The following is a 27,424-nucleotide window of genomic DNA, read 5'->3' on the forward strand; positions in this document are numbered from 1 at the left end:
CAACCCATGAAGCCACACTTAACAATGATACACCCATCCCCAGCAAAATGAATAAGCAGACAACAGAATAAACCGTGCATCAGTAAGCCCAAAAATCCTCCTCCCCAAAAGAAAAGAAAGGAAAACAATTCATTAAAAAAAAAAAAAAAAAAAAAAAAAAAAACTATGACTAACCAAACATCAAACATTCAGGTCAAGCACTGTGGACCCACAACCACAAACACCCTCATGGAAATCTTTAGTTTTTCCTGTATTCAAAATCAAGTCCTTCATCTCTGGAAGAAAACAATCATCATCCCAATTCTCAAACAAAGCAAACTACACGTTATTCCATCATTACGCAGACCAAGCTCTCAAACTTGCGCATCATCACTCCTCTGATCCGTGTTCCTCTATCTGATTTTCAACGTGGATTCTGAACCAAGCACTCAATCACCACCCATTTTCCTACAGTGACTCATGTGAGGTGAAGTGTAGCATTAAGAGAAATGGTCAGGGGGGAGGAGCAAAAAGGTGTTGGAATGAAGCAGTAAAACAAGCTGTAAAAGAGAAGAAAGAGTAGAGTGACTGGATGGGGAGTAAACAGAATGAGGATGTAGTGAGACAGAAGACAGACACTGATGAGACAACAAGAAAAGAATGAAAGACAGCTGAAAGAAATGTGTGTACGCAATAGACAGAATGTAAGAAACCATTCCAGTACGAGGTCAAAAAGATGAGGTGGGAAGGTATATGAATGAGGGTGATGTCCACTCTGCTAGAGGGAAGGTAGCCCGATGGTGAATGAAAGGGTGCCATGGAGGAAAATTGTGGCCACCCCTTTGAGGATTAAGGCTTCTGGCTATAGCTGAACTGGAGAGACAAACACCATAAACTGAGATCAAACACACACACACACACACACACACACACACACACACACACACACACACACACACACACACACACACACTACCAATTAATGATCACATGAACATTAGTTTAATACAAGCCACTGTCTGAGCACAGGATCCATCTTAGTCGTATTTTATGTTACTCCTCCCCACAAATACACACTGACTACACAGAGTGCCTCAAGAATATTTCTCCTCCACTCCACACTTTACAAACATATGCACAAACACAACCACAGAAGTCATCCAAAACCTACAGCTAAAAAGCATCTTTCATAAACTTTCAGTGGACATTTATCTCACAAAAACTGCCTTTCCCAGAGAGACACAAGTTTTACCAAGTCACACCATGGTGTGGAAGTTACCCCACCAATGCAAAATACACCCACAAACTGCCCACTACACCCTCACTGTAATGCAACCCCTCACACCACAACACACCTGCCATATATACCCCACTCACAACATAGACAAACCTTCATCATAACCTCTATAAATGAAATCTGGAAACACTTGGCTGAAGTGGCTGAATCCTTGTAGTCCATCAGGTCCCCATCTTGATGAGCCTGGGACCACAACAACAATTCACAAACACACAAAACAGCTATGAGTGTTGACTGCAGTGTGGATGAGGGAACACTTTACTCCTATTATTTTCAACTTCATATTGCATAAGCTCATACCAAAATATCATAACAGCAAAATAACACCTGCTAGAATGGAGATAATAATTAGTAAATACAGTGGTGATACAAGCAAGGCTGTTTGAAAACTATTATTCAGGAAAATAGAAAAAGGGAGCCCTGTAGATATATGGATTCCTCTTTCACATCTTCACACACTTTACTGCAATCTAAATCCAGGAAAACAACAATATTCATGAACATTACACAAACAGCCTACTCTAACCAACATCACTGAACTTTCATCTACTATATTTTCCAAAGCTGAAACAGTATTCCTTGTCTTGTATAACAGTACACTGGTAAAAACCAAAATGTGCCCATTCAGTACTTAAGTGAACAATTTTAAAATATTAAAATCAGGTAATAAACTATGATAATAGTACTGCACACTCATCCATCCATCATCCAATCCTATGCAGCCCCATGAGGAGCATAGGAGCCTGAGGCTAGGCAAACTGGTCCTGACATTTAAGATGAGAGTGACCAGCCTCACTCATCCCTGAGTGGCAGTACGTGAGCAATAAACCCCAACCACCCCTTGGATAGAAACCTTCACCGGCTCAATCCTATTGAAACACCTTAATTACCCACTAAACCACCAGGTGCCAGTATTTGGTTATATGGTTACCATCCAGCATAGTAAATGGTTTCCTGGTGTACAGGAAACTATTTGGCTTGTCACTCAGTGTAGAGTCACCCACAGGCAGAATGAAGAGGAAAGAATGAAGGAAAGAAAGACAGAAGAGGGAGTGTAAAGTCACCCGTTGGCAGAAGGACGAGGAAAGAATGAAGGAAAGAAAGAAAAAAGAGGGAGTGTAAAGTCACCTGCAGGCAGAAGGAAGAGGAAAGAATGAAGGAAAGAAAGACAGAAGAGGTAGGAAGGAAGAGAGGAAAGAGCAGACACCCAAAGCAGCGCTATAACGAGTGAGTGAATGGTGAGCGCCTCCACCTGCCACAATGTACTGCACATCAATATAAATAAAAAACCTGCCTATAATACCCACTTCACTCTGGTGACGAATTTGTTTGTGCTATCTACAGATAATTCAATTCAGCTTGAAATTTTTGGAACATGGAGGTGAAATGGTCATGCTACCACTGGCAAGTATGCCAGCAGCCTTCGGTACTCCCCTGGTGGCATTGTATGACTGATATACCTCCAGCCACGTCTCAGGGAACTGAACCAATCAATACGGCACCTGACCACCATTGACTGGTGCATCAGGAGACTGGAACGGTACCAAGAAACTGCCTGGCACCCACAAGACCAGTGACCGAACCCATACATGTCGGTACACACAACGTAGCCTCTCTGACTGGGACATTGCAACCACTATGCTGACATACATACTGATTCTTACTGGTGGTGTTGGTGGTAACAGGGATGCAGGGATGGTGTGAAGGTGGCTGGGACAGATCACTGAATTCTAACCACTATACCACCATGCATACTAACCCTTATTGGTGGTGCTGGTGGTGATGGGTGTGCCGGGGCGAGGTGAGGGTGGCTGGGGCAGGTCGGGGGGCTCATCTGGGTCAGTGGTAGGAGTGTCATCATCCTCGGCTGCAGCGGTTAGATCAAGCTCACCCACGCTGTCATCAAGGCTACTCTGCTTCATAAGTCCTTGCTGCAACAGGTCACAATCATAATCATTACCATTACTGATATTACTATCATCATCACCATCATCCTAACAAATCGATACAACATTTAATTCATTAAACAATCAATCATCATGCAATCAGTCTTATAAAAACATATCCTAGTTGTAAAATGAGCATATGATGTATTGAAAATGCTTGCCCAAAGGGATGGGCAATACAGTACCAGTATGTGTCGTGATAGATAGACAGACAGAGATGTGTCATGATGGATTTTAAAATTGATGGTTACCAATGCATATGAAAAAATGAATTAGGATAAATGCAATAGGCCAGTTAGCCCATGCTTGGTAGTTCCTGTATGAGTGAGACCAGATTATAAGACAAGGAAAACAGTCAGGCATAAGCATTCAAATTCCCCAAAAATAAATGAATAAATAATTAATAAATAAAATTTTCATAAAAATGGAATTTTATTCTATCTATGAACAACCTGTTCATGTTGCTCTGCTGGTTTGTACACTTACTGGATGGGAAAACAAAGATTACTGGTATGAAAATATGAAAAATACATGGGGTACAAAAAGGAAATACTGGAAAGGACAGGTATGATAATGAATGGTATAACAATGACAAAAGATGCATGAGAAAATAGACCTGACATGATTACCAGGCGTGTTCCCACATACCCGTCTAAATGGCCTTCTCTTCTGGTTGTTCTGCTGGTCTATGAGGTCGGCTGCAGATGCTGGTGGTGAAGATGCTCGCATGGTTCGAGCAACTGTTAGCGTGTCCTCCTCACACACTGGCAGACCATAGCGGCTCCGGTACTCATCTGAAAAGTGACTGCAATTACTGATACTCATTCAAAGTCTTTTTTACTTGTCAATAAAACTGATTCATGCCAGTGGTGGCTTTCATAACAGACATAATTCCAATAATACATAAGCAGTTCCATAGTCTGATTACAGCTTAAGAAATAGTCTGTCATATGTTTCCTAGAAGAGATATGCTAACATCCTTGCATGACTGGCTGATATAACTGGCCACACAAGTGGAAACTCACACATTACAAATCTTATTACATATCTCAGACTTCCTTTTCCCCAACAGCTTCATTTTAAGTAGCTGTGGAAATTTTTGCATCACCTCTTACTCGAATGTGAGGCCTAGGGGGGGGCTAGGTTTATGGTGCAAGAGTTAAGAGGATGGATGGGACTGGCGTGAATTGGTGCTGAGATGAGGAGAGGCAGATTGAGATCGTCTGAGGATGTGGAAAAGATGGGAGATGACAACTGGGTGCAGAGAGTGAGAAGTGTGATCACTGGTGTAGGGTTGCAGGAGGACGACAAAAAAAAAGACCTGGGATCATACAGTGTGACCTCAGGGATAAGGGACTGAATAGGGAGGCTGCCAGATATCCAGCAGCATGGAGAGCTGCCATTAGGTGACCAAGGCCAACACATGCACTCACGTTGGAGCCTTTATAAACAAAATGAAATGAACCCTTCAATATCCTCTTATGTGTTACACAGGGAAACTTTGTTGATATTAAAACAAAGTAAAGGACATACAAGAAAATGTTAAGGTACTCCAAGCAAATAAGTTGCCAAGGAAGAAGTATTACAATGCCTATGCCACCTGAAATACAGCCCATGACTCACTTTTAAGCAAAGTGAGTAAAACTGCTCTGAGGGTGTTACAGGGCCTCTTTTGTCATGTGGATTACGGCCCTACGACTCACTACAAACGCTCCTACAATATTGGTACATTCCTACGACTCACTTTTCAGCGTGGCAAGTACGTTTGTGCCGCCAAGTGATGAGAGCAGCACCTTCCACAGCAGCAGCAACACCTTTCTGATGGGGAAGTGCGGTGCTGAGGAGTTGCAGAAGCGTGTCACCATTCCCAGCAGCGTCATGGCCACCAGTTCTTCCTCCTCCCCTTGGGGTTGGCCAAGCTCCTCATTAAAACATTCCCTGAAAATGTAAATACATCATCAACATTTACAAACACACATAAATTACATCATCATCATTTACAAACACACACAAATTACATCATCATCTATGCACACACACATTACATCTTCATCTACACACACACACACACATTACATCATCATCTACACACACACACACACACACACACACACACACACACACACACACACACACACACACACACACACACATTACATCATCATCTACACACACACACACACACACACACACACATTACATCATCATCTACACACACACACACACACACACACACACACATTACATCATCATCTACACACACACACACATATTACATCATCATCTAACACACACATATTACATCATCATCTACACACACACAAATTACATCATCATCATCACCTGCACACACAAAATACACAACAATCATCATCATCCTGACTTTTTTTTTCCCTATCTAAAGATGAGGTGAGGCTAGATCTAGAAAAATGAATGAGAAAGAACAGTATGTGGGAGACCTGACAACAACACACCCCAGTGACTTGGACGAGATAATCATCCAAACATTAATCACACCCCTTGAAGATCTGACAGATACGCCTTATAACACTAACCATCTGCACATAGTTTTTCACAAGAATTTTACATTATAAAATACAGTGCATGGTATACTGAAGAAAGACTAAATTCTGGGTCTTACTAAAAGAGAGATTAATAGAAATATGTTACATGAATGTAAAAAATATCACAAATGAAATGGATTTTATAAGTCATTTCTTTTTATACAATCTTTAAATCATATAATAAACTTTCATTGTATTGATATTTGTTTTTCTAAAATGCTTTAGTCAGTGAAGCTGACAAACAGAATATGGTATGCTGAAAGTTCCCTAATTAAGATTATGGGATGAGTGGGTGTTACAAAATCTCAAAGACAGTTAAAACATAATTAAAAAATATAAAAGATCAAATTACTCTGAGACCAGAAAATAATAACACCGATACCCACCTGGTGTGTGTTTGTGCCTCTGTGTCGTCATCGCTGGGCACCCTCAGCGTCTCCACTATTGTGTAAAGCACCGACAGAATTACACGCAGCTCACTTGAGTCAGCCAGGCTTGCTGACACTGCCACTTTACGCTGACCCTCCGCACCTCCAGTGTTCCTAACATTACCAAACAACCGCATACACTTCAGTTATTTATTAAATTTTCTATCTAAGTTTCACTGCTACATGTAAAGGTCATCTGTCAATTTTTCTCAATTTAAGAAGACAACTGTATGGAATAACCCTGACTTAGTCTCCACCATATGAATGACTCATGTGTGTGTGTGTGTGTGTGTGTGTGTGTGTGTGTTCACACGTGCATGCATGTAGGGAGGGGCGGGAGAGAAGAGTGAGTGCTTACTCTATCTCAAGGTGTAGCAGTTGAGAGAAGGAATACCACACACCACACTGTACCAGAAGGAACACATTGCGTCGTGCCCACATGCCCTGTTCTCGGTCACTCTGCACCTCACCCCAGCAACCCTGTGAAAAATACGTATATTAGCCATCATCATGAAGGATAAGGTTGGGGAGATGGGTGAGTAAAATCGTACCTCCTTTGGTTGCATAATGAAGCAGTGCCTCCTTTGGTTGCATAATGAAGCAGTGAAGTAACAGTTTGGTAGGATGTGTGTCAGCAATGTAATGGAAAAGGGACAACAGAGACTGTTCAAACATGTGGAGGGAAAGTATATAAGAGGTTAAGTGGGTAAGCAGGATACTGACAGTGGAGTGCTATGGGGGCAGACCTACGAATATATGGAGCAAGGGCTTAGTTACTTAAATATCATAGGTTACTTGGACTAAACAGGGATGGTGTGAGACTGAGCAAAGATCTACGTAAGTACCCACCTGTATTATCACACAAGCTGACAATGAAATAACTTGGTCACTTAAACTGTCACTTGATCTTTTATCATTTTTTGAAGTGTGACAATACCTGAGCAATATAGAGTATTGCCCGTGCTGCTCTCATGCGCAGTGTGCGGTTGCAGAGCTCCAGGTGATCTGCCAGACGTATGATGACTGCACGGTGACTGGCATCTGATGCTGACTGCCACAGGGGCACCACACCCAACTCCCCACACACCTCCTCCCATGCCTTTAAAAAAAATTATGAGAATAATGGTACACATACTGTACAAATACAGGCATCACCATTATACACAAGTCCCCCATTTTTAAATCCTTATCAGTGATTAACCTCTAAATGCAGGGCTATTTACAATGCAAGCGACAGCATGGTCGCTATCTCTGCACCCGTATTTTTCTGAAAATAGCCTGTTTTCAAACCTTAATATCTCGGAAACTATATCAGTTAAGGAAACAAATTAAAGACAATTTTACCCACCAACCATTCTTCTTGTGAATGAAAGTATCCCCAGGTCTGTAGGTTGTCACTTCAATGTGTAATGACATGAGAAAGAGGACTAATCTTTGGCATGAGAGCAGGATGTATTTGCATGTCTGCCTGCGGCCCTGACTATGGTTTGGCTCTCAAGGTGATAATTTCTCCATTACTAGATAAACTAAACACAATGGTGTCCAAGGCACACCCTATGGCACTATCACTGAGCCCTTTCTTAGAATCCTTTGAAAGAGGCTTGCCAGGGGTGGATAAGGCAAAAGTCCACGTGAGGCAGGAATGAATCGGATCAGAAGGTTAAAAAAAACATCATCTTACACTTGGCAAAGTCACAGAGACGACTGAAGTATGACTGACTCGGTCAGTGGAACTCTATCCCTAGCTCATGGTGATGAGATCAAGTGGTGGTCACTTCAAACCGTGGCACGAAAACAACTGCGGTTCCTATTGACACATGGCGGTTAGGGGTTAACTCTCCTGGGCTTCTATGACTTACTCTCGGCTAAACAAAATCTTGCATTAGGTGGAAGAGAGTACAGTAATCCATTGATTATCCAACATAACAGAGCCAAAGGCATGTCTGCGTAATGGCTCCATCCGGATAATGGACTTCTCCCCTGGCCCCCTTTTGTATATAACCTAACTTTGAATGCCAGTGTAAAAGGCCAATACATCATACAACACTTGTTCCTGATGTTTAACACTACTCTATCTGGTCAAGTTGACCTATAAACCACAACCAAGTAATTTCCATGGTCAAGCAGACCCATCAACTACAGACAAGCAACCACCATAGGGCCAACCCTGCAGTGACACACACACACACACACACACACACACACACACACACACACACACACACACAAAGTTACACAAGAAAAATGTAGTGGGAACACAAAACATAAAGGCAGAATGGAATAAAATCATAGTAAAGTAGAAAATAATCATGGTACAGTACAGTAAGCTAGAATAAAATCAAAGTCAACACTCACAATTCAACCATCCCATATCAATCTTACTCAGGATCTCCTGCTTCTTCACAGTCATCACTACCCTCTTCCTTTTCCCTGGTGAAGGGGCCATCATCACACACCCTAAGAAGTGACATGTATGGAACAGCAAGGCCTGATGCAGGTAGAAAACAACCACAAAAGCCACCACATGCACTGCCATAACAACTGTCTGAGAGACGTTTAATACACTGTCGCCGCGCAGGAACTGAGAATGACTGAGGAGGTCTATAGCAGTTGCTGAGTGAACTACCCAGACAGACAGGGCAGTGCAACCAGGCTACTTCTGCCTGGCCAGGAAAGGAAGTGTTCATGCAGCCATAATTTCTGCCCAGATGCAAGCATTTTGTCCAGATTTAAAAAAAAAAAAAAAAAAAAAAAAAAAAAAGAAGAAGAAGAAGAAGGTTTCAAACAGCCAGATCACAGCGTCCATGTAATGGACTGTCCCGGTAATGGCAATCCAGATAATAGTGGGATTACTGTACTAAAGATGTCCCAACCATAACAGGGCTACAGGTACGGTACTAAGCTGAAGTTTTTATGGTCCTATGACTCACTCTCAGCAATTCAAAATAATTTAGCATTACCTGGAACTTAATACTATAGTTATTACAATCATAAGAGGGTTAAGACAAAGATAGAAAAAAAAGAAGAAAAAAAAAAAAGTCTATTATATTCCCCTGAACACCTAGAAAGTATGGAAATAATTATGGTATATCGTAACACATAACTGATATAACATGTTGACTCAGGTTATACTTAGCATCCATTCTGATCTTTCACTGTTTTGACCAATAACAACATAGATTTGATGGTCAATGTACAGTACTGCATTAGGCTATGATTGTATCATAAAATATCTACAGTATTTATAATATTATGGTCTCTGTTCAAAATGAGTGTCAGATCTTACTTCCAACATCATTATTCTAACTGACATAATTTGCGGTTGGCTCAGTCCTTACAAGATTATGGTCTGTTCAAATTAAGTATCATATCTTACTTCCAACACCATTATTCTAACTGACATAATTTGCAGTTGGCTTTTCATAATAACCCCAAGCATAGAATATTTGGCTATTTTATTATAATGGTAAATATCAAAGTTAATCCCAATCACAGAATCATGTTGTCAATGCAATGACTGCTGTGCAATGAAAAAAATTAGTTCTCACTGTCTTATGGGAACTTCATGTCTTCGATAACTATTTATTTTGCATTTTGCCTATCAGCTTTACCTTAATAAACTGTAGTACAGATACATTACTAACACAAGCCATGACAATTGGAGCCCCCACAAACTCCTGAAAGTTGCCAGTGTTCTCCGGATCACTAAATAGCGTGGGGTCACTACCTGCTCAGAGCTGGCTTACCTTCCTTTAAGAAAATTCCTATCGGGATTATTACTCATGCATAAAGCATTACACCAGTATTATATTCGTCTTAGATATATTACTGATGCTCTAAAAGAGATTTATGTTGAAAAGTTCTCCACAGAGTTTATTAAAAGCCAAGAAAGCTTATTGTGTGTTTTTGCATTCAGCACATTTTTACCAAGTGTTATGAATCTCACTTGTTCGAAAAATTTATCATACAGTTTCCAAAGATCATAATTTTTCATTTGGCAAATCCTGACATGATTCTATCCATTATACACTTAATAATATTAAGAATTGTACGGCCGAAATCTTACGTGGCCGAGATCAGCGACCCGAGTTTTAAAAGGCATGGTATTCCTCCTGCTTTGAGAAAACGTCTCAGTTCTGCTACAGTCTGTTTTTCCACATATATTTTAGCGGCGCAGTCGATCATGGCACTATATTTTCTGGATTTATTGGCTGATTTCAAAAGGTGCAGGCGTCAGGAGTGGTGTATACTAATCATCAGTGCCGCTTTGGGCCCCTGGCGGCAGGCACACAAACTACGTGCCTCCATATAAGCTCAGTGAGTTCACACGATCTTCAATTGTTAAAGTACCATATTTCCTTCATTTGTTGTGTAAGATACAATATTGTTATATTCATTTACCATTTTTCCTTACAGATGTACACCCTCTAAAAATATTTTCGGCACCCCCTGCTCTGATACCTTTCGCAACGATCAGTGTTACAGACGGCGAGAATACGTGGTGTGGTTGATACCACTGTACCTCTCTCACTCTCCCACTGGATTTCATCATTAGCGGACGAAGTAACACACACCAGCAACACAGGGCCAAGGATACCAAGCTATCTATCTATCTATATACTGCCAGACGCCATAATCCCGTACGGGGTGGCTATTTGACTCTGAGTTATTTGTTTTACAGGGAGGGGCACTAACCCTCCACCAACCCACTTGACACGTAGGGAGCACGTATGGTTTGGTTATATGGTTACCAGCACACACCGAAATTCAGGAGATGATTCAGAATGCTTCGTGTGGTGTATCATAATGTATCGTGTCGTAAGGGTGCCAAAACTTTTTTTATAGCCTGTACATTCAACACCTAAAAACATGACAGTGATCATCACTCAGGCAACATAATGCTTGCATGTAGACTGTCCCTAAACTGACATGGATGCAACCTTCCATTTCTATTATATTTTGAAAATGGTCATTTTTTTCTCCAATATTATATGTAGATAAATCAATAAATATCCTATTTTCAGTTAGTAACACAAAACTTGTATAACAGAAGGTAATTCAAGTTACCCAACTTTTGCACTTTACATTAAGTAATCTGGCGAGTGATGGCATCTTTTTCCAGTTTGTGGGGGCTCCTATTTTCATACAATCTAAACAGCATACAAAAGATTAAGGTGTAACTAATGGGCAATGCAAATTAAATTACTAAGACAGAATTGCTACAGAATCTCTTAAGCCACTAAGAATAAAATCAGTTTACATATCATCACAAGCACTGTAGAAGCCACTGACCTTAAGGTTGAGCTGAAACTCTGGCCCCTCCGTGTATGAATATAACTCTGCTATCTCATTCTCGTGACTGTCAGCATCATCGTAGTTGAATTCTATGTCAGGGCAGTCTGACATGCTGGCCTGGAAGATTATACAACTTCATTTACAAAACACCCTCAGAGAGAGGACTTTCATTTGCAGTGCATTTACATTTACAAACCTCTCACCACACTGCAAGTAGCCTACGCATCTTTTCACTTCATGGCAGCTCCTCACGTGTTGCAATCTTGAGTCATTTCCCTACTCAATCCCGTATCCTGGAAGTCCCTACATAGAAGTTCATCCCATTTCTTCCTTGCTCTGCCTCTGCACATTCTCTCCACATTCATACTGGTGACTCTTCTCACCAACTCACACTCCCCTTTCCTCTCACCATGCCCACACCAACTTTATTTGCCGGTTCACATCACTTCTGATTAAACTTTCTTCATATCATACATGGAAGTACATAATGCCGAATTACCTAAAAATACCATAATGTCTCAGTTAACTACCCTTAACTAAGTAAATGACCATGGAACTAAAGGCTGTTTAGTATATTTCTCAATACCTCTCATCCATAAGGTGAAAAACGGCTGTTGCCACCCTTGGGTTATTTTGTACCGGGGTGAATCACATCATCTTGACCCAGGGTGACTCACTACTCTCCACCCGGTCCTTTGACTCCCTTCCCCATGCCCCCCATCCCTTCCCCTCATACCCTCCCTCCCCGTCCAGATGTAAACACAAGACCCACCCTGGAAAGTAATCAATATTACAGGCAGATGTCAAAGCCCAGCCACACTTTTCACTCATTGCTGGATTACCCCCTCCCTCGTGACCTTCGGGATAGTACACAATAAACCTAAACTCACGTCCGAATCCTGCCGCTGCCTGGTGAAGATCTCTCTCAGCTTTGGCAGCCCCCGTTTCGAGTCGCCATTATTCTCCATCCTGCTCCTCACCCCGGGGGCTCGTCTCACCCTTTTTTATTCCCGTTCCTCATCTCGCCCTCATGGCAACTGATGGCCCGTTGAGAAAATGACGCCTCGCTGCTCCAATGCGGAATAATTAGCAGCTTTTTAATACATAATGAAAGTTGGAAAATTAATGTACCGATAAGCCTGTACCAAGTTTCGTCCACTCGGTAGGACCGAAAACGCCGATTGAATGTTTGTTGATATTTAATGTCTGATATTTCATGACATGAACTTTATTTGACTTCCCCCATAGTTTATATATGAATTTAAGAAATAAATGTTACTTCAATATGAAATGGTTCCTCTTTGTTGATAATGAGATAGCGTTCTCGTAGCTGTCGTCGTTCGAGTTACAGTACATTCTTTGAGAAATACGAAATGCATATTTATTCGATTTTTCCTGCCCATACACTTTCTTAGTTGTACAGTTTTAAATTCTGACCCATATCATATTGAGGAAATAATTAATTTTGGATTGTACAGTTGCCAGCTTCGTAAAATACAACCACTAAAGATAACCTAAAAGATCTACCGTCATCCAGGTGCCGGGAGGGGATTTTTAAAGGTCTGAGGTTGTGATTTGACATAAATGAAGATGTTGATCATAAATACTGCAGAAAATATCCACCAAGCGGCTTACCAGGGCAGGTATGAGGAAGTGAAAGAGAAGGTGCTGGCTGACAATCGTCTTCTCACAAGCACTGATGATGTGAGTATATGGGCAAGGTTTAAAGTAATGGTAAAAACCTGCAAACTCACCACTGCCCAAAAGTGTACGTAGATCAGATTTAAAGGGCTTGGTCTACGGTACGTTTTACACTGGGCAGGGTGGCTCAGTGGTAGAGCGCCTAGCTTTATTTGAGGCAATAGAAAAACCTTACAAATTCAATTCATACTTTCCAGTTTTTCTCTTTTTATATTTTCAGGGTGGTAAATTACCATTTCCTGCTGAAAAATTTCCCACTTTTTATCATCACGTTCCTTAAGCCATGTATACCTACGGCTGTTTATTTATGGGGTAATGGAAGAATCATACTCAAAGTACTGAAATGTGAACTTTGTTTCCCAACTGGATGCTAGGTCGCGTTTAGATTACCGTAGGTTAGGTTAGGTTAGTTGGACTAAATTGTTAGGTACAGTTAAGCTAGGTTTAGTTAAACACTTAGGACAGTCCCTTCCACTACTATGCTTAAAAAATCAAATTAACTGACACAGCAGAACTTAGCGAAAAACAACGGGCTAAACTAATTTCACATTAAACGTTTATTTACCACCCCAGAAATAATAAGAAAAAAATATAACAGACTATCAGGAAGAACTGATTTGGTAAGGTGCTTCTACTGCCTCAAGTAAAGCGTATGTTTACCCAGAGTTCAAAGATGTGCCAAATAGCTTCCTTGAATGACCAGATTAATTTTATAAGCCCAGTTGCATTATTTTTGCAGTTGCCAATGAAACCTACTCAATCACTCTATCATAGTGTCACTGACAGTTAAGTAAAATCACCTGACAACCTCAAAACTTAAAATACATAAAATAGTCATCACAGGCTACTGAATGAATTTAATGAATGTTCCTCACCATATTCACTTGTGTCCCCCCCCACATTAAACCATATCCTTTGCAAGTAGGAAGGGTACTTAAGATAGGCATCATCATAAGGTTGGCAGAGTCTGTCAAAGCATGAGTTTTGTGACTGCATTGATACCTTTCATCAATGTGTTGCAGAAGTAGGCTATGTACATTGTTTCAGCCAATGCCAGATGCTCCTAGTCAGCTTACAAGAAACCCTTTATGGGGAAGGAGTTAGAAATAATCTTCATTACCATAACTCCTTCAGCTTACATTTTTTTTCTCTCTTACATAACTCCTTCAGCTTACATTTTTTTTCTCTCTTTCAGAAAAATGCCAGATGATACTAACTTGGGAGAGATACCATAAGGGGAAGTGATTATTTGTGTTACGCAATGTTTGATTCACTGCCAGCTGTCATGCTACACATTTTAAAAAATCATTATGATGATTCTGATAATGACCTAGGTATTCTTCCTTCATGCACAGAGTGGTCGTCAGCTGCTGCACTGGGCAGCATGTGGCGGCCATGAAGAACTGGCCAGCTTTCTCATCGAACACGGAGCACCAGTAGACAACACAGATGATGTACGGTAATTTCTTTCTCTTTTTCTTTTACCCCTAAAAACTGGGTGACTGTGTTTTTTCCTTGCTGCTACCTGATTATTTTATACAGCTTAAGAAACACTGCTTGTACTGGAGAGTTTTCTTATAACAGTAATCTAACCCTTCCATTTTAAAACATGTCCAAAGCTGAATATAATTATCAGGAAATAACAAAAAATAAATTAACTGCATGACCTGATTGTATGGGTTTATCTTGAAGTACTGAGTAACAGTTATTTAAGGCTGATTATTTCTTTCCAAGTTCTTTCTGTTATTAATAGCATCATTAAATTATCACTGACACAGTAGCTCATTTTCAATAAATTTACCATGTAACAGTGCAGTATTAGTAAGTTACAGTACCTGTATTGTAGTACAGGTAATAACACATACATTATTATTATTTCTGTTGTTATAAAGGCTCCAGTGTGCATGCATGTAGTGGCCTTGGTCACCTAATGGAAGCCATCCATGTTCGTGAACTCGAGCAGTCTCTCTGTTCATTCCTTTATCTCCGAGGTCACACTGTATGACCACATCATGTGTTTTTCAGTCTGCCTCCCACAACTTTGTCCCCAACTTTCATACTTCACACCCTCCACACCCAGGTGTTATCCTCAATCCTCTTCCTATGCCCAGACCATTATAGACAACCCCATATCATACATCAGTACTACAGTACACTCAAGTCCAATCCATCCTCCCAACTCTTCATCCACCATCCTAACTTTCCAGGCCTGTTATTCAAGGACGTACTACACATCCATCTGATCTAATCACTGTCGCTTCTGTGTTTATGAATATCCTTCTCCTTTACTGGCGTACAGCATTACACTCCTGACACGTGCCGCACACAGGGACCCCTTAGCACAGAGGGAGAGCCCTCTCTGTGCCAGAAGAGGCAACAGCTGTCTAAACTTAATCCAGTCATCACTCCTTATCCTTTGCTCCCAAGCTAGCTCCAGGCCCATCTCCAGTATACAGTATACCATGTCCTCCAAATAACAAAACACTTCCACACACTCAGGACTCCAGCAGGGTTAATCCTTTCTCACCACTCAGCATTTGTATGCTCTCATGAATATTACACACTCAAAATCAACATTATTTTGCAGCTTACCTGCAATACCACGTGTTTTGTGCATCCGCTCATCACAAACACTGCACAAAATGGAGTTATTCCCACACCCTTTGGCAGACTGTGCATAGCCATCCTCCCTCTGCCATGACAGTACCACCACCTGCCCTAGGTATTTCTGTATTACTATTATTATTAATATTGTGGCAGGTAGAGGCACTCAACATCCACTCACTCAATGTAGTGCTGCTTTGGGTATCTGCCCTTTCCTCTCTTCCATCCTTCCTCTTTCTTCTGCCTACGGGTGACATTACACTCCCCCTTCTGTCTGTCTTTCCTTCATTCTTTTTTCTTCCATCTGCCAATGGGCGACTCTACTGTATACTGAGTGACAATCCAAATGGTTTCCTGTACACTAGGAAATCATATACAATGCTGGGTGGTAACCATATAACCAGATTATGGCACCTGGTGGTTTAGTGCGTAATTAAGGTGCTCCAGTTGGATCAAGCCTGAATAGGTTTCTATCAAAGAGGTGGTTGGGGTTTATTGCTCACGTAATGCCATTTAGGGATGAGTGAGGCTGGTCACTCTCATCTTAAATGTCAAAACCAACTTGCCTAGCCCGGGGTTCCTACGCTCCTCTGTGGGGCGACATAGGACTGGGTGATGGATGGATGATTATTATTATTATTATGCAGGCTTGAATGGAGAGTGAATGGTAAGTCTATTTCATGGGTCCTGTATAGTTCTCCCTCTATTGTGTTTTCATTCTGTGCCATCTGGAAGTGAGAAAAACGTTAGGATGGTGACGATGATTAACTTTTTCAACTCACTTTTTTTGCGTATGATCAGTGCAACTGGTCGCCACTGATGATGGCAGCGTCGGCGGGGAGGGAGCAGGTGGTGAGGCTGCTGATCGGCCGCGGTGCCAATGTCAACACTTGGAACAACGGGGGACATTCTGCACTTCAGTACGCAGCATCCAAGGACCATCATGAGGTGTGTTTTATTATTAACTAGTTAGTTCCTCCATGTCAGGACAAGTTGAAAAATATCACCAGGAAAAATGAAAGGAATGTTTGAGGGGTGAGGGGAGAGAGTATGTGAGGATAAGTTACCTGGAGGCAGTTATCGTGACCTTCCCTTGTTTCTGGGTTCCCAGGAAGAAGGAAGGTGTCAGAGATGATGGTGGTGGTGATTTTCTGTAGTTAGCAGTATAAATTATGGAAAATGTCAAATCTGCTTTCAAGGTACCAATGGAAACCTATTATGCAGTGGTTTTTAATTTACTGTTGACTTAAATTGACACTTCCTCAGCTTTCCTTGTTTGTCACCCATGATCAACTGACTGGATCAGCTATACAAAGGTGATTCATTGTTAGGCAGAATGTTCTTTATGTAACTTTGAATTAGTGCAGTCAGTGCTGATATCTGTTTTCTTGCGGCCATGGCAAGACAGCTGCAGTACTTGTGACAGTCAACAGTGCCACAATTGAGTTTTCCCAGCCTGAAGTAATGTAGTGTTATTCGTAGATTGTGAGGATATTGTTGGATCACAGTGCTGATGTGAACCTTCAAGACACGATGGGAGCGACACCATTGCACCGCGCTGCCTCCAAGGGCAACTTGCGCTCAATGACACCGCTCCTGCAGAGTAACATGTGCTCCATCGACACCACTGATAACCAAGGCAACACTGCATTGTAAGTAACCAGCATTTGTGTGCAATCACAAGTGCTTGTGTACCTATTAGGCTCTAAGTTCCCGGTGGTGTAATACACCAGACAGGGCATGAGACTTATCTGCATGTGAACCCAGTGGCCTGCTGGCTGAAGTTGCCTTCTACTGCAATCCACCATCCTCCTTTTAAAGTGTAGGAAGAAAGCTGACAGTATCTGAGCAGGTCTCTACCTGGATTTATTGGGGTCACCACTTGCAGGCATCTTTCATCAGCACAAGTGAAGGGACTTCATTAGACTCTTACCTGGTTCCTATAGCATTGGCACTTTAACCTTCTCATGGTCAGGGCAACCCTAGTATCTTTTTGCTGCTCACACCAGATTTCATTCAGTGGAGAGGCATGCCCATCTGAAAGTATTCATCATAGTAAACTTTCTTATGTTGATCATGTTGTAACCACAAGGATAAACAAAATAGGACAAAACTGGCATTCAAAGGACTGACCCAACATCTGCTTTGCACACAGGCACCTGGCATGTGAGGAGGAGCGCGTTGATGCTGTGCGCTTACTGTTGGAACACGGAGCTGCCACCAACAGACTCAACAAGGCTGGAAAGTCACCCATGCAAATGAGTGATTCCCTCTCTATACGACGCTTACTGGGTTAAGCGAAACACATACAAGGTAACTACAATATAGATGCCAACCAACACACACAGCATATTTGTAACCAACATACACAAATGGAGCATATTTAAGCTCATTATATTGCCTTAATAGTTTGTGCAAAAATGCAACATCTGCAGGTAAATTAATTGTCAACATTATAAATGGAGTTGTAATGGAACTATTGTATACTAATACTATTGCATATCAGGTAAAAGAAAAAAAAAATAGCACCTTGAAACTACTGACGTTTTTCTAGTTTATATTTGCAGGCATCAGTTAGATTTTTGATAGATTTTTGTAGCATAAGAAGGGCCTCTGGTAGTGAAGTAATGAAGGCCTCCTTTATCAAAGTGTCTTAAGGTAGCACAAACAGAATGGAAAAATACATCATTGGAGTGAAGAGGTTAAGGAAGCACCAAGTGAAGCTTAAGAACCCAGTGTACAAGATGTCAAGCTTCTGATTGAATGTCCTTCGAGTTAAAATATATTACCGGTAATAAGTTTTACCTGAGAATTTTACCATACGTTGTAATGTGCATGACGAGATACATTCTGAATTAGTTTTAACTGACAATTTTACCATACCTTGTAATGTGGATGACAAGATACATTCAAAGTTGTTTTGACATTCCACATTAAATACACTCAGTCCTTGATTAACGTGGTAAATAAATGTGGACATGGATTGTATTACCTAATGTTTACGTGTATACTTGGGGGAGGTGATAGCTGAATCGGTAGAGGCAGCCTGCAGTCCTAATGGACCCAGGGTTGAATCTCGGTTGGGGCAGGGAAGTTTAAGGATTTGAGTTTCATAAAAGCAGACTTTACTGATCTACCAGAGGACTTGCTGATGTCGCAAAAATACCCCTACCAAAACCAGTAGACCAGTCCTGTATGAGACAGCCCTAGCACTTATTCAGTATGGATGGTGGGTGTTAGTGCTGAAATGGTGACAAGTGGAGGTGTAGGAGGAGGACTGGGCCTTGGGACAGACCACTGCCCCCGAGAGATGGGCCCTGAATCCTTTACCTTGTTTATAAAAAAAAAAAAAAAAAAAAAAAAAGGGGGGGGGGGGGAGGCCACTTTCTAAAAATCCCACTTTTACCCCTGTTGCCCCACATAATTGACCTTAACTGACACCTACCATCATGTAATCACTAGCTGTAACAAAATATAACAGTTAAAAAACATTAACAGTAACCAAAGTTAGGCTGCTTGCTGGTATGATGACATTTCATATCTCCATGACATTCCCCCTCACCCCACCAGTGTTGAGATGTTGCTTTTCATCCCCACCTTCATCATGTAAGTTGAATTCTTCTAAGTCCAGAGCTAAGATGATAGTGCAGAGTTCTTGTGAAGGTCTGAGCCATCGGAGGCAGAGGGTTCACGTTGCGAAAGTGTCTGCCACCTGACTTGAAGAAATTGGGTGATGTTGACGGGCAGTGATCCTGGCATTAAACATGTCTGTGTATGCCCTAAATCCATTCTGAATGATGGCCACACAATGGTCTGCTCGTCCTTGAGAAGCCAGTCATGGTGAGCCGGGCACATGACATCACTGCCCGGGAATGAACCACGCAACTTTGAAACAAGCCACGTGTTGCTGGAGCTTTGTAGCAGAGTAGGTGACCGAGCAACTTCAAAACCACGCTAATTGAGGTTTGAGTATTTTCTTCATGTGGTAGCACGCTTCATATAAATGAAGGTTATCAAAACAGCCTTCCTGGTGTGAATCCTTTATTTGAACTAATTCTATCACATTAAAACTGAAATAGAATATACTAAAACACCAAATCTTCCTGTTGTGTAAGGCCATATCTGTGGTAGCATTCACTCCAGTTTTTCAGTATTCATTAATAATAAGGTTTTTCATTGTTCAGTAATAATTGGTTGAAAAGACCAGGTATCACCATCTGGATACCCACTAGTCCAAAGAGTTCAGGTATTTGTGTGCAAGTCTACTGATTAAATAATAATGACACCTACAACTACCTACAATGATGAGTGATGATGATTACCTCCGGACCCACAATGACTGAATGATTTTCAGGACAGGAGAGAAGAGATGGATGAAAGTGGGCAGGAAGGAATGATGATCCTGTTCTGAGAGATGACAATAACACCATTTTGAGACCAGTCAACTGATACAGTACTCTCAGTTTTGTATAAGAGTATCACACCAGTATCTTTGTTCCAACTGGTATGACTGAAGTAACAAGTCTTCAAAGCTAAAAGCATGAGTGGATCCGGACACAAAATGGTGAATTACCCAATCTTGTACTACAGGATCTTTGAGGAAGGAAGGGGCGTGAGCAGGAGGGAGGAAGGGGTGGGGGAGGGTCAGGAGACGAGCTTGGGGATTTTCTTGGGATGACACTCTCGCTATCATCCTCTTATTTTGTGATTTTAAATAGAAAAATAAGCACTTTTTCATGGGACTATACAAGGCAGGATATTGTTGTGGGAGGAAAGGGGCTAAGTGTTTGAAGGAGCCACAAAAGCCAGGGATTTCCAGACCACACACTACTTGATATCCACCTGTACTATGCTCATTTAACCAAGAGATACAATAATGGGCTTAAGAAAGTCTAACAATAGCTGAGCAAAGAGGCTCTGCCATGAATTGTCACTACTGTCAACAACATACTTGAACCAACTACTGAAGCCCCAAACTCAATAAGACATTCTAATGAAGTAAATACACCAGATCCCAACTTTCCAACTTGATTAATTTTCTATTATTTTCTAAGTTATGTACAAGAATGCATAAATAGTAATGAAACTAAAATACTCCAACTGGCTGAAGCTTCAACAGAGCCAAGAAGGGCACCTCCATAAAAATAAATATAATCTGGAATCTGAGACGCCAAACTTGAAAGAAGAGTATTGACCATCTCACGGCAGTTCCATGGCTTGTGAAGAAATGAGAAGTACATAAAGGAAAAAGGGTAGGACAAACAATGGAAAATGGTAAAACAGTTAATGGAAGGAGGAGGGAGCTGGGATGGTCATGTGCAGTATGGGACCTGCTATCAAGATGGGCTAAATTTCTGTTGCAGTGTTACTGTACACAATTTATGATTATACAGCATTACAGGTCACTCCCAGAGTGAATAAAATGTACCTGCTAAAGCTTTTCCTTTGGGTGCTAGAATGACTGATAATCATTGTCTCTGCCACACCCCTGAAAGCCCCTTCCCTACTGCAGGTGCACAACCTTCCTTCACCTACATTGGTTTTGACCCGTTCAGTGTCTCCAACATTGCTGGGGTTGGCATCATTCATGCCTCAACACCAAGCCCACTGCTCAACTAAAGAATGTGGTACTTCCCATAATATACTAGTAACTGAGAAAAATTAATGAACATAAATACAAAACTTGAATAAATAGATAAAGGTAAGTAGCAGAGGGGCAGCCAGAGCATAATCACAAAAAAGGGGAGGTGCAGTCCTTACTCCAACACTTCAGCATACATTGTTTACAAATTAAATAGTTTACCATTAGAAATGAAAGTATTACATACTCTGTACTCAAGATCCATCAATGGGAACCTGTGGAGAGTCATGTTCACTGACATGTAAAATCAGATAACAGACATGTCTCTGTATTTTATCGTATGAGACCAGATCGTAAAAATCTTACGACAAAATTTTTTCCCGTAATGAAATAACCTATAAACAGCTCGTGATTGTTGCTCTAATATACTAAAAACTTTTGCCACTTAATCAATGCTCCTGATACAGAAGAGGTTTGTGCACTAGTCTTGCTGTACACTTTCCGTAACGGGTAACTTGTGGGTTGGTTGACACGTGATAACATGGAAACTAATAACCAGTTTTGTGCATGCTACTTTAGTCACAAAACAAATTGTCAGAACTAAACAACTGTTGTTTGCTTTTGATTCACAACTATCCCTGGCCTAACGTTTCTTACACATAGCGCAAACATCACTTCCTACTGACTGAGATAAAACTTTGGTGCTTGTGCCTGCCCCTCTGCTGTCTTGCACTCACAGCACAGACTCGAGGGGCTCTGTGCTTGGGCCGTGTTCTCATCAACTTAGGAGGATGTCTTGGGGTCATATTCTTGTGTGAATAGGAGACTTTCTAGCATTTCTAGCACCTCTTCCCAAGCAATATATTTGCATACTGCACCCAATTACTGTACTCTATGTTAACTGTATCTTTCTAACATTAAAACATATTGTATAAATAACATATAAGAGACTATTACCATAAAATCTGCAGTTCTAACTGCTCAGGTATGCTAAAGAGCCTCTCAAGATGAGGTGAAAATAAGCCTAAGTCATATTCTAGCTGGCTTAGAAGGCTTTTTAACTCCCCCTCCCCCCACATTACACCATATGATTCTCCTTTGTTATTTATGTCATACTAAGGCTGACATATTGTAACTGATGTATGACTTTAAAATTAACACGTGAATAAATTTACATACAGGCATTCCTCATTATAACTGATGTGTACTTGTATCATTTTCCATGCAAGACTGAAAATCTGGCGTTACTGTCACAGCAGCGTTATAAGTTGCAACTTAATATCTGTAGCCAATTTCTCATCAATGAACTGAGGCCTTATTGGGCAACCACTAACGATGACTTCCTGTAGCAGACACACAAATAAACTGGTCAGGAAGATGTGCTAGAGTCCCCATAACTGCTAAGAATAAGAACCCTTGACCTTGTTCCTGTGCTGCTACTTGGCAGTCTGTCTGAGGACAAGGGTTCTGTGTTTGGAATTTACTTCCATGGAGATTAACCCATTCACTGCAATGATGTCTTTGTATATTTTCTTCATACTACCAACCAAACAATTTTATCAAGATGTGCAATTTTGCCTTCACCAACCTGTTCACAGCAAAAACATCTACCCTAAGCTGACTAACATTGTCTGAGGGTAGCAAGAACAAAGTAAAGAAAGGTGTCAGCACAGTGAAGGGGTCAATGAATACTAAAATCACCCAGCAGTTGATTATTTCAATGTTGGAAACCAATAAGGGAGCCTAGACTGAAAATGAGAGGACCCAAGTGATAACATGAAAATACTGTATTGGTTTTCCTTTGATATTTAAATACCAAACCAAAAAGTACATAAGATTACTAATGTTTATACAAAAAGAGAGTTTGAATAGCTTACACAAACACTCCAGCATACTTTAAATATAAATTCTTAATGCAAGAATACAGGCAGTCCTTATTGTAAGTGTTCAAAGTATATTTTTTATCCATACAAATGGGTCTGTAAATTAGGGTAAACGATATATCAACTAAAATAACAATGGAACTTCCCCTCAGACTCAGGCTACAAGAGAATGTTATCCGTGTAAGTAGTTTCTGGCTATCAGAAAACCGACATCCACACATCTTGACTAAGGAGCAACGAAAGAAATTATACCCAATCTTTACTTACTTTACTAAGAACATAGAGAAAAAATAAAAAAATAAATAAATGAATCAAGAGAAGACTTACAACAAGGACTTGCTGTAATCAAATTTTCCATTGCTACAGTGCATACTTTTTTTTTTTCCTTTTTTTTTTTTTTCTCCTGCCAGGCCTGTACAAGCTGAAGTTCTGGTGGCTTGGCTCCCAGATGATGAGTGTAACACTGTTGTAAGGTGTTTGGCAGCTGCTAAATGTCAAATAGTCGCCTATCTTCAGGAATTGTCATATCTGGGCTGCTCCTAAGGACTATATTTTAGGTGGCACAGGAGGCTTTGCAATACCCCTTCCTTAGCAGTTTATTTTGCATTTTATGCCATAACTTTCACCAACATGTTATCTATAGTTTAAATACCAACATAGTTTGTATCAATAACATACAAAAGATAATAATGTGCAGAATAAATAATTAAGGAAGAAGTGTTAATGAAATTCCCATAGCCACTTAAAATACAAACCTAAATATCAAACAGTTCCCCATCTTCAGGAACAGTCACAACTGGGCTGCTCCTAAATGTCAAATAGTCGGCCCTCTTCAGGAAGTCGTCTAGCAATTGCCAGCAATTAATTACTGCTTTTAGTCCCTTGAAGCCAGTGATAGTTTTTAAATAAGTTATTGGTCACTTCTTTTTTTTCTTCTTCTTCTTTTTCATATTAGGGGAGGTGTTTTGTGGTGGAGGGGTCAGTGAAGCTATGACTAACCCTTCTAGTGTGAAGAGTCTCTCCCAACTGTCATACTGTGTGGTGGTAAGAATATAATGCAAAATATACCACCAGCCTCAAAGGGTTAAGCAAAGTCTGGTACTCTCTCAGCCCTATCATTGAACGAATTTCCTAGGTTTACCATAAACCAAACCAACATTATTACAACTTTCTATTAAATATTAATAACGTCTGTAATGATGCAGTGAGTCACCTGTTCAACGATACAACCTAAAGAATAAAACTTTGGCTAGAGGCAGTAACTAGTGATGTGTAATCCCTAATTATGAATGTCCTTGAATCCTGAAATGAGACCAAACCTCACAGGGTCTTGCCAAATAGAGGTCAGACTGGAAATACTTTGATACAAACTGATCAAGTAGGTTAAGGTAAAAGCTGGAAAAACACCTTGCTTCATTAGGCCACATTCTGAGCACTCCATTTCTCACTGTCATCCACGAAGCATGTGACAGTGAGGAAAGTAATGTACAAGATGTGGCTCAACAAACTGGGTGCTCATCTTTCAACCTGTACACCATCCTACTAAACTGAACAATTTGCACTGAAACATATCTAACCTTAGAGTGACAAGGCCCTTCATACTCACAACTATTATCTGGCCGTGAGTCCAACCCTTAAGAGTAAAGGGGTGACTGCTCATGAATGAAGAAATGAGGATAGTAAACTACTTCACTGAATGGCAGTGGACTTATCATGACAGTGATGAAGATGACATTACGCAGGGTGCACCGTTCTAAATCCACCCAACCTTGTACAAACTTCATAAAATGGTAAAAGTGGATAAAATACTTACATATATATAAAAATTCTATTCCAACATAAAAAAAAAAAAAAAGGGGGGGGAGGGGAGGGGACACAATGTAGGTGAAGCTTTGACCCTTTGCTGGGAGCTGATGAGACTGGCATCCCAACACAGCAGACACAATGTGCATCGGCTGGATATGAATTCTTGATTAGATGCATCGACTATCTTGAGACATGCGGCTCTTATGCACCGGGTGCTCCATATATTATGCATCTCAATTCTTGTTTGTTGTGGGGAAAGCTCAGTCAGCATCAACAGTTACTACCCTGCACCATTTCCTACTTCCCATGACCCTTTTCCTTTTCATAGTTTAATGTGTATGCTCCTTTATGTTCACTGATTGCATGGTTGATTACTAATTTTATGAAGTAGCACTAATGTCAGCAATCCTCACACCAGCAGACTGAGCCATCTCTGCAACAAACAGGAGTCTAGGTCACAATACATGGGCCAGCCTGCATATTACATACAAGCAAGCACTTCATCAAGCCATAATTATTCCTCAAAGTGGTTCTGAGTGGGAATATTATGAGATCTGCTTGAGGGTTTCACTCAGGCCATCAGATCTGATCAAGAACTCACGGAGCCGAATGATGCACGCCACCGCCTTGAGCTGCAAAACTGGAAACTTCTTGTAGAAAATATTAATAATCTCTCCATGATAAAAGCCTCTTGGAATGTATGTTACATGAGTGCACAAGGGTGGGGGATTAGTAGTGGAGGTGCGGCACTGCTGAGGGTACAAGCCGTGGCCCATATTACCGGTGGTTGACCCCTTGAATCCAAATCATATCTTTAGTTTGTTCTTGCTACCATGTGATTACATTCTCGTTAGGATGGATTCTTCTTACTGGATGGGCTATATATCATCTAAATAAATCCCCTCATTTAGAGAAGACCATCCAAAGTTAATAAAATCATTTAGTAGCAGCAGTAACCTAAAAATTATGTCACCTGGATTCATGAGGTCCAGGACACTTCCTAGGACCTCTTCCATACCTGTTTATTTCTGCATATCAATGATTACTATTCTGCAGTATGTCTTTTATGCAATCAATGTCAATATTACATAAATATACTGCAGAGGAATATTTTGGTGTGATACACAAAATAAATCATTCAAGAAGAGGAAAATGGAAACCTCCAAAAACCTTGAGAATAAGGGCCTTTTGGCCATATTATTAAAACTGAGAACATGGTGTAAGAAAGCCCCTAAATTTTGACGGTCATATATGCAACACCTGTAATTGTAGATGTGATCTGCCTGCATCTCACATTACAGAGTTTAGTTTGCAACAACACAGAAATGCCAGACGTTCCATCATTTTCACATGCCTCGGAAAGTACAGTAAAAAATTGGTACTCTGTCTACATCTTTGTGTTCTCAGTTTTAATACTATGATAGTCACAAGAGTGTTACCACCCCAGGGAACCCACGCACCACCACACCAATGCCGAGGGGAAACAAACAAAATAAAAATAAAATAAAAAAGGGGGAAGAGGGGGAGTTCAGTGGAGGGTAATAATTAGGTGGTCAAAAGAATGCAATAAACCACCAAACTTACTGAGAGCTGATGGTAGACTCTGCAGGCCAGCCACCACACTCCACAATTAGGTGGTAAATATAATACATGCGCCACCACCTCACTCCACAAACAGGTGGCAGGGAGAGAACACACTGGCCTCGTCACACCACAAACTATTCATCCAACTTGAGTTTCTTCTGGGCAGGTTCGTCAGTGGTGTCGGAAACTGGGACGGCCACGGACGCATCTCGGGTGTCGGATTCACTGATGGTTTCGCTGGGTGCTTCGGAGACGGGCTCACTGGGTGCCTCTGACAGGGCCTCACTAGGGGCCTCTGACACTGCCACTGAGTCATTTGTGTCTTCACAATTTAACATCACCGAGGCTCTGCTGTTCTCGGCGTCGGATGTGCCATTGGTGTTGGCTGTGAGGTTTTCCTTATTGGCAAATGCTGAATCCATGGAATCATTGCTCTCCTCAGGGTTGGACTCACCCTGTAAAGATGAGACCTACAATATTCATGATTACTTATATATACTAGACTGAAGCTTACATCCAATGAAAAATATCCTCTTCATATATCTTCAATCCCCATTACACGTCACATGATTATGTTCCCCTATTATCACGGCTTTTCCCATACAACTACAGTAAGACCTCACTATAACGGACTAATTGGGGCCCAAACCATTAAAAAAAAAAATGCGAAATTCTGCTAAAAGTGACATCCGGACTTCCCCCTGCCAACCTGGACTTTTTCCGATATATCAGACATTAGTCCGGATCGCATGAATG

The 27,424-nt window shown here is 41.0% G+C and overlaps 3 protein-coding genes across 5 annotated transcripts in view; 1 reads left to right on the forward strand and 2 right to left on the reverse strand.

Moving 5' to 3' along the window:
- Strip (striatin interacting protein) overlaps positions 1–12,667 on the reverse strand; it is a 35,214-nt gene extending 22,547 nt beyond the window's left edge. Inside the window, exons 1-8 of the mRNA XM_080283921.1 lie at positions 12,400–12,667; positions 11,507–11,626; positions 7,152–7,313; positions 6,573–6,694; positions 6,173–6,328; positions 4,967–5,160; positions 3,871–4,016; positions 3,036–3,207 (exon numbers count right to left, since the gene is read on the reverse strand). Of these exons, the coding sequence (XP_080140047.1) occupies positions 3,036–3,207; positions 3,871–4,016; positions 4,967–5,160; positions 6,173–6,328; positions 6,573–6,694; positions 7,152–7,313; positions 11,507–11,626; positions 12,400–12,477 (1,150 nt within the window). The 5' untranslated portion in view covers positions 12,478–12,667. The remainder of the gene's footprint in view (positions 1–3,035; positions 3,208–3,870; positions 4,017–4,966; positions 5,161–6,172; positions 6,329–6,572; positions 6,695–7,151; positions 7,314–11,506; positions 11,627–12,399) is intronic.
- Positions 12,668–13,013: 346 nt separating this feature from the next.
- Positions 13,014–26,934, forward strand: LOC145414380 (uncharacterized). 2 transcript variants are annotated; one of them, XM_080283918.1, is made up of 6 exons: positions 13,014–13,213; positions 14,566–14,664; positions 16,616–16,762; positions 17,297–17,466; positions 17,970–18,127; positions 26,835–26,934. In XM_080283918.1, exons 1-5 carry the CDS (start codon positions 13,094–13,096, stop codon positions 18,109–18,111), a joined length of 678 nt encoding a protein of 225 aa, XP_080140044.1. In that variant the 5' UTR covers positions 13,014–13,093; the 3' UTR covers positions 18,112–18,127; positions 26,835–26,934. The 2 variants fall into 2 exon arrangements, with proteins under 2 accessions (XP_080140044.1, XP_080140043.1); XM_080283917.1 differs by lacking the exon at positions 26,835–26,934 and having other exon boundaries at positions 13,016–13,213; positions 17,970–19,123.
- The window catches only part of LOC145414379 (uncharacterized), a 32,792-nt gene continuing 29,588 nt past the window's right edge, over positions 24,221–27,424 (reverse strand). Inside the window, exon 6 of one of the 2 annotated variants that reach the window (XM_080283915.1) lies at positions 24,221–27,123. In XM_080283915.1, coding sequence (XP_080140041.1) covers positions 26,803–27,123 — 321 coding nt within the window. In that variant the 3' untranslated portion in view covers positions 24,221–26,802. Of the gene's footprint in view, positions 27,139–27,424 lie in introns of both variants that reach the window. The other variant, XM_080283914.1, reaches the window with a different exon arrangement.

The sequence above is a fragment of the Coenobita brevimanus genome, chromosome 99, assembly GCF_032717465.1.
Source record: "Coenobita brevimanus isolate Jiangsu-jjx chromosome 99, ASM3271746v2, whole genome shotgun sequence".
NCBI classification, from domain to species: Eukaryota; Metazoa; Arthropoda; class Malacostraca; order Decapoda; family Coenobitidae; genus Coenobita; species Coenobita brevimanus.

Bases quoted from the DNA above. Each gene is read 5' to 3' on its own strand.
- LOC145414380 (XM_080283918.1), top strand. From the start codon at position 13,094: ATGAAGATGTTGATCATAAATACTGCAGAAAATATCCACCAAGCGGCT. The intron at 14,665-16,615 runs GTACGGTAATTT...GCGTATGATCAG, and splicing joins CAGTAGACAACACAGATGAT to TGCAACTGGTCGCCACTGAT. The intron at 17,467-17,969 runs GTAAGTAACCAG...CTTTGCACACAG, and splicing joins AACCAAGGCAACACTGCATT to GCACCTGGCATGTGAGGAGG.